The 20,964-nt window shown below is 39.0% G+C and overlaps 1 protein-coding gene and 1 long non-coding RNA gene across 3 annotated transcripts in view; one reads left to right on the top strand and one right to left on the bottom strand.

Moving 5' to 3' along the window:
• The window catches only part of Ptchd4 (patched domain containing 4), a 179,131-nt gene extending 177,972 nt beyond the window's left edge, over window positions 1-1,159 (bottom strand). The window contains exon 1 of one of the 2 annotated variants that reach the window (XM_048442707.3): window positions 734-1,159. In XM_048442707.3, coding sequence (XP_048298664.1) covers window positions 734-1,159 — 426 coding nt within the window. Of the gene's footprint in view, window positions 1-559 lie in introns of both variants that reach the window. The other variant, XM_048442705.3, reaches the window with a different exon arrangement.
• Window positions 1,032-20,964, top strand: part of LOC146890725 (uncharacterized) — a 32,014-nt gene continuing 12,081 nt past the window's right edge. Inside the window, exon 1 of the long non-coding RNA XR_014998253.2 lies at window positions 1,032-1,168. This is a non-coding gene — a long non-coding RNA (uncharacterized LOC146890725). The remainder of the gene's footprint in view (window positions 1,169-20,964) is intronic.

Consider the following 20,964-nt stretch of genomic DNA (forward strand, 5'->3'; position numbering starts at 1 on the left):
TTTTGCTATGCAAACTCCTCTCTCACACACAGTTCCTAGAATCACGGCCACACTCATAGCCCACAGACATAACCACAGGGCAGCAAAATTCCATGACCATCCCTGTGAAAAATCAAGCCAAGCTGAAGATGCGAAAAGGTGGATATGGTACCAGGTGAATGTGTAATCAGTAATAAGAAATACATCGAGCCCCATTATGGAAAGAAATCCCCCAATTGTTCAGGACACCCCCTCCCCCTTCCATCCACTGATTTATTAACCCTGAACAAAGATGTAACTGCAGGGTCTCAGAAACTTTTTTTCGTTTCTTTTTTCTTTTTTTTCCTTTTTTTTTTCTTTTTGGTATTTGATTTGGCTTTGAATTTCTTATCTAGTTGTACCATTCATTGCATATTTTCTTTGCTCAGTTGCCCATCGTTTCCCCTCCACCCCTCCAGAAATGAAAGAAGCCATAGCTTCTGAGCCTTAAGGATGAGACCTCTGCATTTTCTTTGCTTGTTTAGGGCAAGAAATGAAGTGCCGCCTCTTTAAGTGGCAGAAGCATGCAGGAGGAGCATACCTTTAATTTAGTGTTGGGATACCTTACTTGCACCCTGGCTGTTGTCTTATTGGAGACGGCAGCCTGCCTGAGATCCTCTAGTACTGAAATAATATCATCCAGCACGCATTTCTTATCCTGATTTCTCAATACACACAGATGGGAAAAAGTATAATTATAGCCCTTGTGGTTCACCTTCATTTCCAGCACGGCTCGGTGGGTCTGCAGGATCCCCTCAGCCTGGAGCAAAATATTGTCCCCGGGTGAGGAGAGGAGGATCACCCTGCCATACCTCCCAGGGGTGTGTAAGTCCGAATAGAGCTGGCTTTTGGACTGGTCCAGGGGGAATAGGCTGCTGGCTAGGCTGCGCTCGATCTTGGCCAGGCTGTGGCTGGGAGCAACCAGGCGCTCCAGGTCGCCCTCGGTCTGGAAGCGGTTGAGCGCGCTGAGGCCGAAGGTGATGGTCAGGACTGCCGGCACGGTGAGGAAAAAGACCGGGTGCCGGCTCACGCACAAGCCCAGCCTGTGGCAGAATGACTGGAGCCCTCTGCGAAGCACCTGCCGCAGCATCCTCCACCAGATCCAGCTCGCAGGCGCTCCCGGCCGTCTTAAAAAGCACATGTGACATGTGTAAGCGTTGGGGCTACCCCTTTCTCCCCCATCCCATTTCCCCCAGGGATCAGCCCCCCCTCTCCACCTCTGCCACCGCCTCCTCCCCGCCCCCCTCCCCGCGCACACCCCGCAACTGCTCCGCCCGGACTTCCCCCGGCCCCACCTCCATGCGCTCTTACTACTCTTTCAAACACTGCAGCAAGTTGCAGCAAGGCCGGCAAGTCTCAAGTCTCGGGAGCGCGCGTGGGGGGCCGGACCGCGGGCGCTGCGGGGGGTGGCAGGGCCCACCCCGGTGTCCCCGGCCTCCCCGCGCCCTGGCCGGCGCGCGCGCGCTGCCTCTCACCGCATGAGCCGCGTCCCCTTGCTCTAGCCCTTCTTCATGTCGCTGCTGCAGTCCCCCCGGCCTTCCTTGCTGGAGGTGGCGGTTCTGTGCGGAGCGTCCCACAGATGTGGATTTTCTCTCTGTCCCGATGGGGTTCGGTGTCTAACTGGGACCATGTGCCTCGCGGTGTTGTAAGAAGCAGACATGTGCCCCGTGGCGCGGAGGGAGGGCGGGAGTAGAAGAGGGGGGTGGTGGTGGCAGCGAAGCTTTTCTCTTTTTAAGATGCTGACAGTTATTTTTAGAGTTTTGTTTTCCTTCTCTTCCTGGCTGGAGTGAATGGACAAGGTAAAGGGTGGAGGCGCTGCTGGCCCGTGGGAGCAGGGGCCATCAGAACCTGGAGGGAGGGGCTCCATGCCTCCTCCAGAGGGCAGATTTCAAGCTCTTCTTAGAGCCCTGTGCCCTCGAATTCTGTCTTTGGGCTAAAGAAAAGAGAGCAAAGAGGATGATGCTGCATTTTTAACATTCCACAAAAGGTTTTTCCTTGTGCACGCAAGGGTTTTCCTTGCAACACTTTCCAGGCCGTCTTACCACAAGCCCTGAGCTGAGGCCTGCAAGAGACCCCATCTATACCAGTACTGGGGCTCTCCAGATCTGTCTTCATTTCTATGGAGGTTCGGGAGGAGACATTTACCAATAGGAGTGTGTGTGTGTGTGTGTGTGTGTGTGTGTGTGTGTGTGTGTGTGTGACACAGGCAGCATGTTATACTCACTTTCTGTAAGCTTGAGGGTTCAGGACTAGAAGTTTTTAGTACTGGCTTTTCCCATCATCCTTTTCTGCCCTCCATCCCTTGTTCTTTATCACAGCCACTTCAGGACTTTTAGTTTAGGTTAATTTTCTTGTGTCAACCCAATTTCAAAAGCAAAACTTTCAGAGGCACAGCTGACAGTTTCGCCCGAGGAAAGAGAGCTAGGTGGCATGGGACAACATACTGCAGAACTCGCGGGAAATACTAAGTCTCCATCATAGAGACCGAAAGCTCCCACAATGCTGCCCTTGGTGTTCCTCAGCGTGAAGGCCAGGAACTTTCACCAGCAGACCCCATCAATTTCAAACGTGTGTGCGTGTGCAATTTTAAACCTGCTGGAGCATCTGAAAGATCCTGTTGTGGGGAAACAAAACAAACAAACAAGATGAAGAAATCCTGAGAACAGGTTGTGCAATTTGATTGTGAGCTGATTTTCCCAGTGTGGAATGACTTCCACAGAGAAGATAAACTCTCAAGGGATCCTCTGCTCACTTTCTTAGGCAACACCCAGGGACCCATTCTCCATTAGATGCTTAGAGGGGCGCACATCTCATCACGAACACAAGCTAATTATCTTCTCAATAGATACTTTATATATTTATTTTTCGTTGTTAGATGTCATCCCTTAGCTAAGGCAGAGAATGAAGCAGCCTAGTCTAGGAGAAAAGATAACATTTAAGGACCCGAATTTATAGGACTGTGAATGTAAGACAGCAGAAGACCCCCAGTCTTATAAACTGGACACAGTCCTGGTGACTGTGTGGGGAAGTAGTGTCTGCAGTATTCTTTGTCTTTCACTGGCCAATCCAAGCTACAAGCTTCTTCATATTGAAGGCCTTTCCCATTTTCTTGGAAGATCATTGAACTGTTACTGACACTCCTTGTGTTCAGTTGAACTCATCGTTTTTGCAATACTCCTCATTAAGAGCACATATTATTGCAGAGGAACCTGGTGGCTCACAACCATCAGTAACTCCAGCTACAGGGAAGTGTTGTCCTCTTGTGACCTCCACAAGTATGAGGCATGCATGTGGTATACATACAAGCATGCAGGAAAAACACTCATTTATACACAAAATAAGTGAATCTTAAATACTAATTATAAGAATAACACCAATGATTCACTTTATTATGTCAAAGATACTTGGTCTTATTCTTCACATACATTTTTCTAAGAAACTGTCATTAGAAAAACAGCAGTAAGGAACAAAAAGCCAAGATCTCCTCAGTAAATTGAGAGCTTGGGGGCAAGGGGAAGGTAGAAGAGGAGAGGGCAGGAAGGAAGGAGAGTGGGGGAAAATGTATAGCTCTATTAAAAACAATAAGGTGTATATAATAAAGAACAGTAAGATTTGGGAATGGACTCTACTGAGTAAGATACCTGTTCCGTTTTATAAACAAGAACCCTAGACAGTGGAGATATTAGGGGGCTTCCAGGATATACCCAGAGTCATTACTGAGGATGGAACTGATATTGGGTATTTTCTTTCTTAGTGTACCATGTTTCCCCTGTTCCCAACAGTAGACACCCGCCTCACTCACTTCTCATAATACACAAATACGTCATCATCATTCTTTCCTGGCTTTCTCTTTCCACTTCCTTCATTTCCTGGACTAATAGATTTATCATATGTTGTGGGGGGAAAGAGTACAATACATAATTGACTAAAAATGAAATACAATAGCTTGCTAAAATGAATGGCTTATATTTACACACCTGGTAAACTTATAATACATGGAATAGGTCACTATTAAGTGAAGACTATATACAATATGAAGTCACCTGGAAAGATAAAGGCATACATGCAGAATTGAAAGATAAAGGTGACAATAAAAAGTTTCCATTTATAATTTGATGATGAGACTGATGATGACAAATAAAAATGGCTTAATTTTAGATACTTCAGATTGTAGGAAATTTTAGAAAACATAGGAAGTCAACTTAGAACCATCATTCAGTGTCTACCATTATTATTATGTTGGTGCAGTATATTCGGTATAGTTATTTCTTCAGGTTCTAACTCGTCCTTTTTCTGCCCCAGGATCCCATATATAAATCTACGTTATATTTAGTGGCTGTGCTTCCTTTTGTGTCTTTCATTGGAGCAGTGTCTCAGACAGTCCTTGCTTTTGACTGATATACTTGAAACTTTTGAGGAGAATTCATGGGGTCAATTTAGAATTTTTCCCTAATGGGATATTTCCCTCATGATTAGACCCAGTTTGATGAAGGACCAACACAGTCATGAAGCGCTACTTTTGTATCATCACAGCAAGGATGTGTTCTATAAATGTCACCCCTAATGTCAACCCAACTGCTTGCCTGGAGTTCTTACCAGCTTTCTTCATTGTGACATTAGCCGTATTTCATACAATATTTTGAGAGTTATATTGCTACCTGTCGCTCCTCTAGAGGTGTGGAGAGCTAACACTCCCTCGAAGTTGGGTCTGTAAATCATTTGAAATTCTTCTATGCAGGATACTGATCTCTTTCACACTATTATTCTTTTTAGCTTCTATCTGCCTTGATACAAGCCTATATATATATATTTATTTATACTTTGCTTTATAATTATAGACTGATTGCTCAAATTATTCTGATTTAGCCCTTGACCACACTTTCATTTGGCTTCTTGACTCCTGTGTCCTTTTGCCATACCCTATTGTTATAGGATGCTCTTTTTCTCTTTTTAAAAAGAGCATTCGTTACTTTACCATTTTACAAGATGTTCCAGGGTCACCTTGTATCTTTCCATGGCTGGTTCTAGAGTTTGACACCTTTTCTAGAAGTCTTGAATGTTTTTGTTTTGATGGTGTTGCTTTGAGAATTTTATCATAAACAAATGTTTGGCTGTATGCTTGCTGATTACCATTCTATTTAGCCCCTCTCAGTAGACAGAGATGGATATATGTATATACATAGTCTACATATATGTCCCTTGCTACTATGTTTAGCTAATATATTGACACAAAGGTGTTTGTATTGACGCCTCTTGCCATCATAGAGTGCTACACAGATCACTGCGATCCATCCCTCCTGCTAACCTGTAACTTGAATTTCACAGTGAAAAACCTGGATTTTGAGGTTGATTTTCAAATTGTTTTTCTCTCTATGATAAAATGTGTCAATTCTTAATTTAAAAAAGTGTTTAAATGAAGGAGGAATAGCGTAGTTTTGATACTTTTGAGAACTTAATGTTAAATACACCAGAGATTCATTAGAAAGCCAAATTATATGCCGAGAAGAAGGGAAATTAGAAATGATCAACCTATAGATTGTTAGTCTTCACCAGACACTAGTGGATATCAATCACGTGAAAATCTTGCAAACATGTCTTAAAATAAAGCTTAACAGAAAACCAAGAACACTTATTTTCAGGGATGTATATGTAACATCACAATAATCAATGATGTTTAGCCTTCATTTATTCAGTATCAGTTTTCAAGACTTTGAGCCAAATTGGAATTTTTTGTTGTTGTTGTTGTTGTTTGTTTGTTTGTTATTGAAAGGGCCTCAGGAGGTTGGGGTTGAGGATACAGAGTGTTTCCACAGTTCATTTCCGGCATGTTCTGGGTGAGATGCTCGATTCTCAGACCCTCACTTTCCTTATTTATAACCTGAATTGTATTAGCTGAAATATTCAGGGTTGACACTCAACTCAAGATCAACAAGTCTGCCGAGTTGACCTTGTCACAGTAACAACTATAACAAGCCTCCAAATCTCGCCACTTATAAAACAAAAATTTGTGTGATGCTCAAATTTAATATTTATTGTGGATATTCCTGGTTGGCAGGGGAAAAGAGAACACAGAATCATGGTGCTGGGTTCACTAATGTTCAATTAGTGACATTAAAGGTCATTTCTGAGGTCATTTTCTAGCCAAGCAAATAAAATGGAGGCAAGCATGGAGGGGCACATTAAGGAGGTACAATGGTTTGGAGGTGCAATGTCAGAGAGTGACAAGCATCTTTTCTGGTACCTCACTTAGATTAGAACCTAATCTTTGGTGGGAGGCTTTAGATACAGTATAGTTATGGATCGGTAACAATGCAAAGACCAGGCAAAAAACTTTCCCACCATCTTCCTACGTTCTCTGACCTTGTCCAGCCCAACTCTCTGCTGTATACTCAGTCTAATATGTGGCTCATTTAGGGCATTTCACCCAGGACTTGTTTGGCCGGTGCCTTGTGAGCAAAACTCACCATGACCTTCCTGTTACCATTTTTTTCTTTTAACCTTCAGTGGTGGTTTCAAGAAGTGTTCGCTCCTAAGATTAGTACCTATTATTAGGACTTGTTATATCCCAGAGATCTAGACCAGAGATATGTGCATTTTAGAGACAATTCTGATCTTCAACATTTTGGATGCTTCCAGTTGCAGTTGGTTCAATTAATAAAGATATTTCTTATCTCACGTGCATAGTAAGATAGGACAGAGACAGCAGTTGCAGAACTAGTTGGTTTAGAGATTCAAAGGCATTATTAGGAATTCAGATCTTCTCACTCATCTGGGTTGGCATTTTGCACTGCTGTTACTCACAGGCAAGACATGCAGACAGACGAAACAAGATTCAGAGGAAGAAGAAACTACTTCAGCCTGTATGTATCTTCAAAGAGTTAAGAAGCCTTTCCCAGAAGACTCCCTGTGGAGTTCTTAGTGAGTCTTATTTCCTGTGTCTATGGTTAAATGAATCACTAGTGCTAGAAATGATAACACTGTAATTGACTTAGGCCAACCCGGACTCTTACTGGGCTGGGAATGGGGCCAGCTCCATCCCTGAGCTGGCTTTCATGTGTGAAGTTTATCTTGGGTGTGTTTTGTTTAGGAGCAACATTTCTCTAGAAAGAGGCATGTTATGGTGTGAATGTTTCGTTATTTGGCAGCAAACAGTAACCTCTGAGCAGATTTTTCTACATGAAGCAGATTTGTTTTAAGAACTCCTGTTCACTGAGTTTAAAATATATTTTAAAAAATAGGAATAATTGATTCTTACTTTAATTATTTTGTCATTTTTGCAAAGTTTTATTATAAGAAAGAAAATCTATTTATTTAAATAATGTTGAATGAATTATTCTCTTGGAAAATCTAGCTCTAAATAATCACATGAGCTAGAACTTACTGATACACAAAGTCTCTGCAAAATATCCCATGTCTGTCAGACATTTGGATGCATTTGGAGCTGGAGAGAAGGGTCAGTGGGTGAGTGCACTAGCTGGAGACTTGAGTTCAAACCTACACTATCCACATAACATGTAGACATGGTAACACACGATTGTAACCCCAGAATTGAGGGAGCTGGAGATTGACAGATTCAGGGAACTCATGCTGTGTGCTTAAAACCTAAACTAAACACCATTTTCATTTAATAGCAAGTATTCAACTAGATATTACTAAAGGGGGAAGACCATATTGACCCATGAGTTGTAAGCACAGACATTTTCACTGGACTGGGGTGTGTGTGTGTGTGTGTGTGTGTGTGTGTGTGTGTGTGTGTGAAGGTAACTGGTACTTATGTTCAGGCCATCACTCATGCCAAAACAAGCTTTTTATATCATGACCTATATTCTCATCTCCCAAACTAGTACTTTTTAAATGTAGAAAATGGACAGTGTTATGGAAAAATAACAGTTAATCAAGATGTACTTTTATTTTAATGATCAGCATCCAGTCCTGTGTTACCACTGTATCACCATGGCCAAATCAATTCATGTGCATTAAATCTGAGCTTTATATCTGTAAGCGAGTGTAAAGCAGTGTACTTTAGCTAGATGTTTACTAAGGTTCCTCCAGCTTTGACGTCACACAGTCTGGAGTTTGAGTTCTCGCATTAGTTTCCTGCATTTTCCATGTGAGAACAAACAGTAACTGTTGGTCTCAGTTTGAGCCTTGGTCTACCTTTTTAATTTCTTGGCGACTTGTACATTTGTCTGAAAGCTAAGTATTGAGAGTAGCCCAGAAAGCAAGAACACAAACTTTGGTACTGCTCTGCAAGTGATAAAGACAGGAAAATTACCTGAAATAAAGTCACAAGAAGAATAGCTAGGATGAAGATTAAATTCTTCTGCCAAATAATATTACTGTGTGGAGTCTCCCTGGATCAACCCATAAAGATTACCTGTGTCTTTGTCCACAGTAAGTTTTCAACTACTTAAGTAGACTGCTCCTTATTTGGGATGAAGGTCGTCACATATTGACATGTGTTTTGAACTTATTTTTATTTTTACTTCTTAAAGCCAAGTGAAATGCAAGTCAATCAGTTTTGGACACAAAAATAACATATTTTGTATATTTTTTCCTTCCTTCTTCTTTATGATAGAAAATCACTTTTCTTCCCTGGAAACCTGCTTAACACAACTTTATTCAAATTGCTCTAAAATGTATTTCATTCTTCTGAGTGAATTCATATGTACATTTCTGACATACCATCATATATTCTTCATAAACTTAAACTAATATTCAGATTGGGTTATATTGAGTGATGAACAAGGCTTTCAGCAGTGTTCAATGTGCCCAGAAAGATACTCCTTCCAGATGAGTCGCCTATGAATGTGCCATCTAAACCAAGAAAAATAATATTTACCAGTTGAAAAGGCTGTTCTTCGTTTGAAGTCTGAAAAGAAAAGTTGACAAAGCTAAGGCTTGAATTGAAGTAGGCATCAGACTCCAGTTAAATAGGCACTTTGTGTTTCTATAGACATATTGCTTTTTAATAAAGTTCCATATCACTGTTGCCTTATCAAATATCAGCACGAGTCTTCATATCACTGTAAAGAGAGAACTTTAGTAGGAAAGTTCTGAGTATATATGCCCTTGTTCAGGAGAGAAGGAAGGGCTGTACAAACAGTTAAAGAGTAATTTCAAGAGAGAAGGTGGCATAGACAGAGGGGTCTAACCCAATGGGGAAGAACATTTCAACGTTGATATTGCTTGATATAAAAGCATGGGATTATCATGAAAATAGCCTATTTTCACCATTTCATTATTTATTTTATTTAGTCCAACTTAACGCTTGTGGGGAGTGTTCCTGCTGTTCAACTCTCCCCGTACATGGACTATCCCTGCTCTTAAAACTTGTGACTGATTTCTAAGTACCCTTCCATTTGACACTGCTACATAGTATTAAGAAGGTGAAATTCACTGTTAGTCTTGAATTGTCAGATCAAAAAATCATTTGCCCCTTCATGATTGTTTTTATGATTTTTTAAAATTATATATGCATTTAATAGTAAGATATATATTTTCATAATTTCTCTCTCTTTTCCCCTTCCAATCCTCTAAAATTGTTTTTAATTTAATTGATTAAAAATGTTTGTGGTGTGTGTGTGTGTGTGTGTGTGTGTATGTGTGTATGTGTATGTATGCCGTGTGTTGTCTTCCAAGTGTGTGCAGATGTTTGTGGATTCCAAGAAGAAGGCATCAGATCCCCTGGAGATGTAGTTTCCATGGTTATGAGCCACCCTACATGAGTTCTGGGAGTCAAATTTGAGTCCTCTAGGAAGGGCAGCAAGCACTCTTAAATGCCACCATCTCTCCAGCCTCTTATTTTGCCTTTTCTGATGATTTTGTCCCTCATGGAATGTAGAAATAGAGAATGAAAGACCTTGATTCCTGGTTCAATCAAACCTGTGTAAAATCTGTGGCTTTGCTTCAAATAGAGTTTTTGTGCTGGGGAAAACATTTCTTCAGAAATAGTAGACATTACTTGACATTAGACAACAGACAAACTCAGACTGAGTTTGACATTCAAACCCTTGGCTTTCAGCCTGTCAGCCAACAGAAGAATTCTAAAATGACCTTTGGGAGACATCTAGTCTTGTAGTCAGGAAAAGCAATGCAAGCCACATCAGCTCATAGTCAAGTGGAAACATATTTGTAAATAAACTTCACATAGCTGTTTGTATGTAAGTATATATCACTTCTCCAGAAAACATGTAGGCTAAGACTCTGGATATTTAGTCGTCTCGATGACATGGGTATAATCAATAGTCAGAGACAAAAATGATAGTGGAATTTCTTTTTTGTCCTGCTCATCTTTAGGAAGGGATCTTCCCTTTGCTGAACTGATTTAAAATTGCTGCCCTTATTGCAGTAAATTTCTCTATGCTTACCTTCCACATGGACAGGAAAAGGTTGAGAATGTGCCTTATAAAACACATTTGCATTCTTTTTTGTGAAAGGGGATCTGCACATACACCTACACATATGTTATATGTTATTCCTTACCATACGCATTGTTAATAGTTTACTTGTCCTGTGTTAACAACCAGGTTCCCTTGGAGTAGTACAAGGTTGAAACTGGAAGAAAGTCAAGAGACCCAATCCTTCAGGAAGTATGTGAGCTCGCCCATCCACTGAATGATGGATTAGTGCACAGGCAATCATGAGAGAAACACAGACATCACCACACTCAGAAATATGGATCACGTGACCAGAAGAGCAGGACTACGTTCCAGAGTGATTGATTGCCATTGTTTCCTTCTTTCTCTCTGTATACAATTGACTGGATGAGACAGAAGATTATTTTAAGGTGCTACTTTGCTCTCTTTTCAGATTGCTGTCTCTCCACATGTAAAGTGGCACTTAAAGATTCAGTTCCTGGCTCTGCTCATAGACTCCATGGTGTTAGGCAGCAAGAGACTAAGTAACACAGTGGCTTGGGCATAATGAAGTCAGTGTCTAGTCAGTCAGCACAAACCTTCAGTTTTCAGGTAATCTGGGAGTAATATTAATATATACTAAAACAGTAGCTACACAATTCATTCAGAAGTGCTCTCCTTAAAGAAGATACATTGAGGCAAATCTAAGAAAGACGTCAGAAGCACAAATGTCCTATGACAAGTTACTCTGACTTTGAAGTTTAGACCTTGTGGCCCACGATACGGCTATGATCCAGTTTGCGTTCATTCTCTGTATTCTCCACCATCTTTGCTTGGGCTTTGGGGCTCCTCTGCCACCAGCTGTAGCCCTTCTGATGATAACAGGTTATCTTGGTCTTTATGCTTTTCAATCTTGTTTCGAGCACCATGTGATCCCAGTAACTGGTTTCTTTCTTGATGGTTTCTGAGATCTGAAAATAAATTATTGTAGTCAGCATGTAAATTCAAGGGAACGATTTTTTAAAAAAGAAGATTCTGAAGGGATGAGAAGATATGAGATTATGAAGATGTTAGAAGTCAAGTTCATTTAGCACACTCATCAAAGAATTACTGCACAATTAGAATCTTCCTGAACAAGAGAGGAGCTTGCTACTTTCGAGGGGTGTATACTGAGTAGGCGAGTTCGCTTCATTTTTGTTTAAGGAGTGTTTCACATTTCTGAACAACGTTTCTGGAGCTCTGTTTATGGATGTACCACTTTGTACCCATTTTTTTATTGCTTCTTTACTGTCCCCAGAAAATGCAATCAATTTTACAGAACTAATTTAATTATATTTCAATACAATATATGTGCGTTGTGAAATCACAAAGTGCATATAAGCATAACCAATGATGCTAAAAATAGTTATCACTTAACATTTCTTTATGCAGAATAGATTTCTTTCCTTCATTCAACCATGCCCTTATTATGTATATTTGACTTCATTCCAAATTTCTACTGCTGTTAATGTTGCAGAATAGATAAAAACCATTACTAAGTATAAGCATACATATAGATTCCTAGAGGGGAAGAACAGTATATCTGGTCACATTTTCAGACTTTGTTTATTTTTGATTTTCAGTTTTTAGAACATGTAATTAAGTTTGTTTCAGAATATCTTCATGACGATATTTTTCTTGCTGTAAAAAGTTGTTTTTTAGTATTAAAGCACAGGTAGTATATGCGTTGGGTAAATCTGAGGATATTATATATTTCTATGTAACAGGACGAAACAAAAATTTCCATACACTGCTTTATCATGTAAAATAATGGATCTCGTTGTGTCATTTTAATAGCATAATAAAGCTCTATCTTTTAATAACAAAGAGGACCCTTCTTGGCCTTTTCCCCCCACTCCTCTACTGTATCCTGCTTCTCCTTTTAACTACACTCCTCCATCCTCCCAATAGCCTTCCTTCTGCTTTGATGCCACAGGGATCATGATGTTTCCCTTCATGAACTCTTGTTTCATTTCATAGTCTTCTTTCATCTTTCATAAACTTTTAATATTAAACTTTGACATATATATTTAGATGGCCTTACACAATCTCTTCAAAGACGATCGATAACACTGGTCATTTGTTATAGCGGTGCTTAAAAACACATTTCAGGGTTCAGATTTAGTGTTCTCTTTTACTAAGTTGACAGCTAATGTTCGTCACTTATTGTGGATCTTGAATTAGGTTTCGTCTAATTTGTTTAGGAAATACCCTTTTATACATTGTTTAAACCCAATGTGTTAAGCCTGAGCTCAGCACATTGGTGTCTCGGAAGACATCGCTTTAGTCTATTTGATACCTATTCTTGTAAGATGAGATAACGGACAGATTATTCACTTCCAATTTGGAGGTTGTGAGAAAGTTTTTCAGTTGTATGGCTAACTGGATTATGAAACATACCAATCCCTAGACACTTTGATCATAGCCAGGGAATTCCCGTTGAAGTTGCATTTTAGTTCAGAGCTATTTCTTAAGCCATTGTCAACTTGTGTAAGAAAGAAGGCTAGATGGATAACTGTCTTAACTTCGATAACACAAGACATATACAGCATTTACCACTATATGACTCAAAAATAATTTTTTGTGGGAGTATTACTAAAATGTATTTCAAACTAAGTATTAGTCTTTCTTTGAGCTCATTAAGGAGCATTGCTGAGTTCACAGGAAAATGACACAAACCTAGCATCAAGCTTTATTAGTGTTGGATAACAGTGGTTGAGAATAATTATTCAGGGATGATTTAGTCTTGATCTGAGCTCAACTCATCCAATGGCTGAGCTCTTAGGACTTTCGCTCATGACATTACTGACTTAGTAACGACATACATTCATATATTTTTCTGCCAGGTAACTTCTGATTACAAATAAGGTGAATAATTCAAGTATTAAGCATTCTAAGGTTCTGCAAACTTTGTAAACTTATAAGTAACAAAGCCTTTGGCATTTCACATATGTTCTTCCCTCACATCTTATTTGATTCTTCTTCAGACAATATTGAATTAGTGTTTCCTTAGCTTCACTTGAAAATATCCTCACTTTTGTTTTGCAGAGTTGTTGGTAAGGGTCAATGGTTCAGTCATGTCAAGCTCTCCACTGACCTCCCTCAGTAAATAATTGACATATCTGGGTGAAATCTTACTTCATGAGAGCCTAGGAAAACCAGTATGGTCTTTCACCTTATTCTTAAACTGACTACTGAGACCACTTTCAATCTTTTCAACTCTTTGAGAAAATGATCTTGCCGAGAAGTTGAGAATAATTGGTAAGCTCCTCCCTGGGGCAAACTCTTTCTCTTACTCTCAAGATTTCTAAATTACCTATAGATCTTCATGTAGTGTTGAGGTTTCATGATCTTTTCCCTGTTTCCTTATCTATTGTTGCTGTCCTTGTTCAGCTCCTGCTTAGGCAGCCATGCTGGTGAGACTACAGATATAGTGTCAACCATTTCTAGGGGACAAAAATCTCACAGCAACCCCCCCGATCCTTTGGGTCTTAAAATTGATATTCAAATACTAAATGGTCAGCCCTGAAAATAGATATGAAATTTACATCATATAGACTGAGAAGGTTGTATTTAGGAATATATATATGAATACTTTGTGTGTACACATATATATACATACATACATACACACACACAGATATATATATATATATATATATATATATATCTGTGTGTGTCTATAAACAACAATTGATGAAAAAAGAGGCAATGAATTTGAAAGAGAAAAGGTGATGTATATGCTATGATTTGGAGGGAGGAAAGACAAGTGGGAAATGATGTAATTATAATTTCAAAAATCAAAGAAATACTTTTAAAAGTTGATAATCTTAACTTCCCTCTCTGTTTGTATTTTTCAGCTGCCACCATTATAATGATTTACAAGTCCACACCAGGAAATAGATTACCTCAGTGACTGCAGAGTGAACTGATAAATTTAGCTGTGTCCTTATTTCTGCCTTTTATTTTATGAAGACTCTGGCGAGAAGAGATAGTCCACTTAAAATTCACACTTGTCCTGCTTGTTGTTTTTCAGAGATGTGGTGAGAGCTTAGTTTGGGATTGTCCACATTTGATTCTTTTAACTTCACTTTGGTACCACTGATTTAAAAAGTTATTTTGCTTTCTGAGCTGACAGTGAATTAGCCCACATTTTGTTGCGCCATAACACTACAATACGTAGAGTCTACTTTGTTCTCTTTCTGTTTATCATGACCTAAAATAATAAAAAAAAATATGATGAAGTGTTACTCGTGACAAAGGGGATGCTGTGGAGTAGCAGCTGTGTTTAGGTGATTAGCTGTCATATAAGCAGCAGTGACTGTGTCACATGGCTCAGCTCTGTTGTTGTGGCACCAAGCAGGTATGGCTAATTCTAGTATGGCTACGCTCCAATGAGTCCTTAATTATAGGTGCTGACATATGAATTTCATACCTGTTTTCATGTAGCATACTTTAAAACTTTTTTCGTCAGTTTACAAGAGGGGAATTCTGTTTTTAGCTCATAATTTATATCAAAGTACGAGGCCGAAGGAAGTCTGCAGGCTCAGTGCTGAAGGTTTGCTTCTAAATCAGGTGAAAATGAAGCTACTCTTTCGTTGTTGCTGTGGTAGGTTGCAAGTGTTTTTCCTTATTTTTTCCCCAGTGGGCAATGGCATGGCAAAATAGGTATTTGAATCTGAAAAGGAAGGAGAATTGAGGTATTTTCTGGACCAATATAAATGAACTAAGAATTTTGTGTCTGCCATGAGCAGGGAACAGCAAAATCATGCAAATGAAAAGTAGCATTCATATTTTCCCCATTAGCTTTTCTTATTTTAATCTTGAGTGAGCTTCAGATTAATAAGGTGAGAGAATATCTGAGGAGAAAATTATAACGCCTGTAAAAAGGAATAAATTGTTTTCACTACACATTCTTTTCTTCTAAAGCCCCAAACAGTTTTAAATTTATTAGTATCTTCATATCCTTTCCATCACAATTTGTAGCCCAATATTTGGTTTTTATAGCAAATTCTATATAAAAATTACTGTAAATTGTTGATTATGAATCACTATACAATTGAGTAAAATGATAAAAACCTATTTTAATTAAATTTATATATTTATTTTAAATCTGGACCACAGATTCCCCTCCCTTCTCTCCTCCCATTCCCTTCCCCACCTCCCCTCTGTTCTCATTCCCAGTCCTCTCCTCCTCTGTCTCTGTCAGAAAAGGACAGGCCTCCCATGGGTATCAACAAAGCATGGCATATCAAGTTGCACTAAGACTAAGCACCGTCCCTTGTATTAAGTTTGGGAAAGGCAGCTGAGTATGAGGAATAGGGTCCCAAAAGCTAGTGAAAGAGTAAGATATAGCTCCTATTGCCCCTGTTAGGAGTCCTACAAGAGGACCACGCTACACAACTATCATAACATGCAGAGAGCCTTTGTCAGTTCCATGTAGGCTCCCTGATTGTCAATTCAGACTCTGTGAGTTCCCATGAGCCCAGGTTAGTTGTTTCTGTGGGTTTTCTTATGATGTCCTTGACCCCTCTGGCTACTATGATGCTTCCTCTCTCTTCAGAAGGATTCCCCGAGCTCAGCGTAATGTCTGGCTGTGGGTCTCTGCATCTGTTTCCATCAGTTACGGGATGAGAGCTCTTTGATGACTATTGTGCTATGCATCAATCTATGAGTATAGCAGAATATCACTAGGTATCATTATGTTGACTTTTTTTTCTCCAGTCATGTTTGGTTCTATCACATGTTTCTGGGTCATCTAGACTCTGGGTTGTACTCTCCAGGCAGTGTTCAATGAGCTTCCTCTCCTGCATGGGTCTCAGGCTGGAGTAGTCATTGGGTGGCCACCCCAACAATCTCCAGCAACGCAGCACATTCCATAGGCAGGACAGATTGCAAGTAAAGGCTGTGTGACTGGCTGGTATCTCAGTTTCTCCACTGAAAGTCTTGCCTGGTCACAGGAGTCAGTTGTGACTATGTATCCAATGTTGCTAGGGTCTTAACTGGGGTCATCCTTGTAGATTTTTGGAAGTTTTCCTTGCACCAGGTTTCTATCTGACCCCAAAATGTCCCCCCACAACACTTCTAATCATCTCTCTCAGTATTCTCCCCCTTCATCTATCCCCCGACCCAACTGGGGGTTCAAGGGGATGTGAACACTATACAAACTTTCTGGCTGTTTTTTTTTTTTACTTAAAATTCTTTGTTTTATTGGTGTATATTCATTGTACTAGGCTTCATAGAGTTATTTTTGTATTAATACAATAAATAGTGTACTTTGAGCAGACTATATCCATGTTTTCTTTTCTTCTTCCCCCTCCTCATCAGCCTTCTTTGATTGGCCTGGACAGTTTTTTACAACTATTTTTATGACACACACACACACACACACACACACACACACACACACACACACGTGTGTGTGTGTGTGTGTGTGAGAGAGAGAGAGACAGAGGGGGGGAGAGAGAGAGAGGAAGGAAGGGAGGGAGACAGGAAGAGAGAGATTTTAGGTATCTGTATGGAATCTAGGAGTTTTTGTTGCCTCATGAATGCTAAGCTTTGAGTTATGATTTTGTTTTTCTGGTATTGCTTTGTCCGATATTTTTTTTCTTTTGAGGCAGATCTTCCCTCCGTTGCTTATGCTGGCTTTGATCTTGATCTTCTGGGCTCATAGGATCCTCCAGTTTGAGCCTTATGACTAAATGAGACAAGTATATGCCACTACATCTGATTTAAATGTTATTTTCTAAAAGACAAAAGTACGAAGTTCCCTCTCTGCATTATAAATATTTATCTATTATATTGTTGAAACTATATTGCTGAAATTAAATATTATAGCACCATTTGTTCAAAGAGGACTTAAAACTGAGGTAGCATAATGTGCCATTTAAAACACTGAAATGGCAGACACGAAGGATCTGCCAGTTCTCTCATTAAATACCCGCTATTTCACTCCTCTCTATGTTTGTCTTTTGCAGAATAATTGTTTAACTATTTAAAGATATGTTGTAATTACTTAATTATGTAAAGAATTGTTGTTGTTTTACCTTACCTGTCTAAGGCACCTGATTGGTCTAATAGAAAGCTAACTGACAAATAGCAAGTGAGGAGGTATCAGCAGAACTTTCAGACAGAGAGAGTAAGTAGGAGGAGAAACTTAGGTTGAGGGAAAGAGAAGAAGGAAGAAAGAAAAAGAGATGTCAGAGGGCAGACAAATCCAGAGGAAACAGAAATGTAGGACATACAAAATGAAAGAAAGGTAAAAAAAAAAACACTAAGAGAAAACATAGATGAGTTGAAACAGGTTAAATTAAGTTTAAGGAGCTAGTGGGACAGGCCTAAGGTTGAACTTTCACAATTAATAATAAGTCTTCATGTCTTTATTTGGGAGCTAATTGGCAACTTATTTTAACTACACTGTTTCTTTATGTCATGATGCCATACAATATTGGTTTAGAATAGGGTAATCTGAGACTAGGATAACTATAAAATAAAATTTAATGTAAGGATCTTGTGATTTTCTCTCATCATTTATTCCTTGGATCTATTCAATACCTATAACAATCCAAACACCAAGAATCCAATATTTCATGTTTCCTACTTCTCAACACTATGACATTTGTTCAAACCAGTAACTATTTCTCAGTAACAACAACAACAACAACAACAACAACAACAACAAAACCCAAACATTTGATGAGCCAAGTTGTCTATTAGCAAAACAATAACATTGTTAATGATGTTGGTCACAATGATAACTTTTTATGGGAACATTCCTAAGAGTTAAGAACTTTACATACACCATATTGTTCAATTTAATTGTTATGTAAAGACAGAAGTCCTAGATGCCAATATTACTATTACAAGGTGAGTGATTTGAGGCTTCAAGAAGATAAATGACTTTCTTAAGGTCTTAAGCCACTAGGTGGCAGAGCCTAGATCCAAATTTCAGTGTATCTAATTCCAAACCCACAAAACTGATGAGACAAATGAAAAATCTATAACTATCAAAAAGAACTAGCTTGCTATGATAAAAACTACAGTTTATTTTATAACCCAGGTATAATGAGCTAGTCAATCAAGACAAGGTGCCCAAAATGGAAGTACAAATAAAAGATTTGTGTCAATTAAGAGAAGACCTGCCAAGTCCAGAGGAAGTGAGAGGTGGTCTGTGCTTTGTCATTGGTGTGGTGTTTTTTTTTTTTTCTGCCTATTGGGAAGTCTTACATTTAATTAAGGGATAATTTATATACAACAAGCTACATCCATTGTAAAGTGAAAAAAATGTGGTCAGTTATAACACTTATGTATCTACATTCTCAATGGAATAATTATATGGTCAACCTTGGGCAGTTAAATTTCTGGTAAGGGATAGAATACATACATAATATTGGCTTATTAAACAAATACCTTCTCAGTAATACTATTAATTTTATACTATATAATTACCTAGCTAAATTGGAAATTCAACTAACAATTACATTTTATTTCAGAGTTGTATTTTGGAATGGGCATGTCACGTTATAGGACCATCAGCAAGAGAAGTGTTGGTAAATCTGATAAACCATAAAAGAAAACTTTCAGTTTTTGAGGTCACATTTCATGTGTCCTTTTAGGAAGTTTGGCTTTCCTTAATCAGTACTAATTATTTTTTCATCAACACATTTGGTTTTTCAAAATATATGTTAATTTCAGATATATGAATTTTATAAAAATCCCAAATTCTGAAATAATTGTGACTTACAGTTTGTGATACTTCCATTTTCATAAAAAGTTGACATTGTGTTATTTGTTCCATGGATGCCATTCATAGTTAAGCTTGGCTGTGGGGTAGAGGAAGCACCAACAGCATATGCAGCGAGCACTCTTACGTTTGAGTGGCAAAGTTATTGAAGGTGACTTGTCATTTAAAAGCGGTGTGCTGAAAAATCTGTAAAATCCTCTAAATCCTCCAAGAATACCACTTAATGTTTGAGGGACTAAAAGATTGTTTTTCAGCTCAAAGAGGATTTCCTGAAGATGAAATTGACACTCTTTCTTCCCAACACAGACACTTTGCCCAAACCTCTGGTTCAGAGAAAATGTGAGTGACGCACACTGACGTAAACTTGCTGGTGCGGAAGACAGAAGGGCGACAAGACCAGACCACAGTGCAGTGAGTAGCGGCAGCTCCAGAACTCCCCAGCCGAGCAATCAGAACTCCCCTACCCCAACCGCAAGCGCTAACTAAATGCCAGGACAACAGAATCATTTGCAGCAACTTTTGTCCAACACAGAAGTAGTTTTAAGGACACACTAACTATTGTTGATCTCATGATTTACATAATTGGCTCTTGAGGTTTCAGGCAGTTTGGGCCACTTATTAAGTGGTAGAGTAGACTACTGCTAATTAAGGTAGAATAAAACCTGACAGACTATCTCCATTTGGCAGAGTCATCTCTGGCTATGCCCATATAAAATTTTTGTTGTTGTTTTAAAAGGTTCTAATGATAATGGATTTAATCATATGGTCATTTAAAAGCCAGCGGATGGTATCGTTCATTATAGATGTGTTGGTGAGTCTTATGGAAACTTGTATGTAACTTGATGATTAAACTGGATTATTCATCCACAAAAAATTATTGAACTTTTCTATCACATAGGACTTTGTTTTCTTTTTGTTTTTAAGTGTCATTTTCTTCATAAACGTGAATTGCTAAGTCAGCAATTTAAAGTAGATACACCCAAAGTTGGTAAAACTATTTTTAATTTTTTAAGTTAGCATATAAAATAATGAATTATTTTATGGAATTATTTATTTCTTTGAGAATCTTGTGTAGTAAAGCGAGCAGTGGTGGGCCATGTCCTGGCTCCCAGGCTAGCTGATACCCGAAATAACCACATGGAAATTGTATTAATTAATTTGCTGCCTGATCCATTATTTCTAACCTCTTATTGACTCACTTTCACATCTTGATTCAACCCATTTCTAATAATCTGTATGTCACCACGAGGCCGTGGCTTTCCGGGAAAGATTCAGCATGTCTGTCCTGGCAGCTTCATGGCGGGCGGCTCTCTGCCTGCCTTCCTCCTCCCAGAATTCTGTTCTGTCTACTCCACCCACCTAAGGGCTGCCCTATCAAAAGGCCAAAGCAGTTTCTTTATTCAATGAAAGCAACACGTAGAAAGAAGAAGACCCTCCTACACCATTTCCCTTTTTTCCTGTTTAAACAAAAAGGAAGGCTTTAACTTTAATAAAGTCAAATTACATATAACAAAAGTTATCAAGCAAGAATTACAGTTACAATATTTATATCTATTTTATCTTTTATCATAACAAAGGAAAACTGTAACTATTCTTCAACTCCATCAAAGACTGCAGAAGGATATAATATTACCTAAGTAAACAAGAAATAAGCAACTTCCAAACTCTAGAAATGACAGAGACATCTGTACAGTTACATGAAGTTCTTCTGTACCATTGGGGCATCCATCTTCAGCCTACAGGCCCATAGTATCCAGCAGACATTCCCATGAAGCAGGAAATTTCAAAGACAGTTCAGTCACTTTC

This window comes from Myodes glareolus, chromosome 18 (genome assembly GCF_982192425.1).
Source record: "Myodes glareolus chromosome 18, mMyoGla1.1, whole genome shotgun sequence".
In the NCBI taxonomy this organism is placed as follows: Eukaryota; Metazoa; Chordata; class Mammalia; order Rodentia; family Cricetidae; genus Myodes; species Myodes glareolus.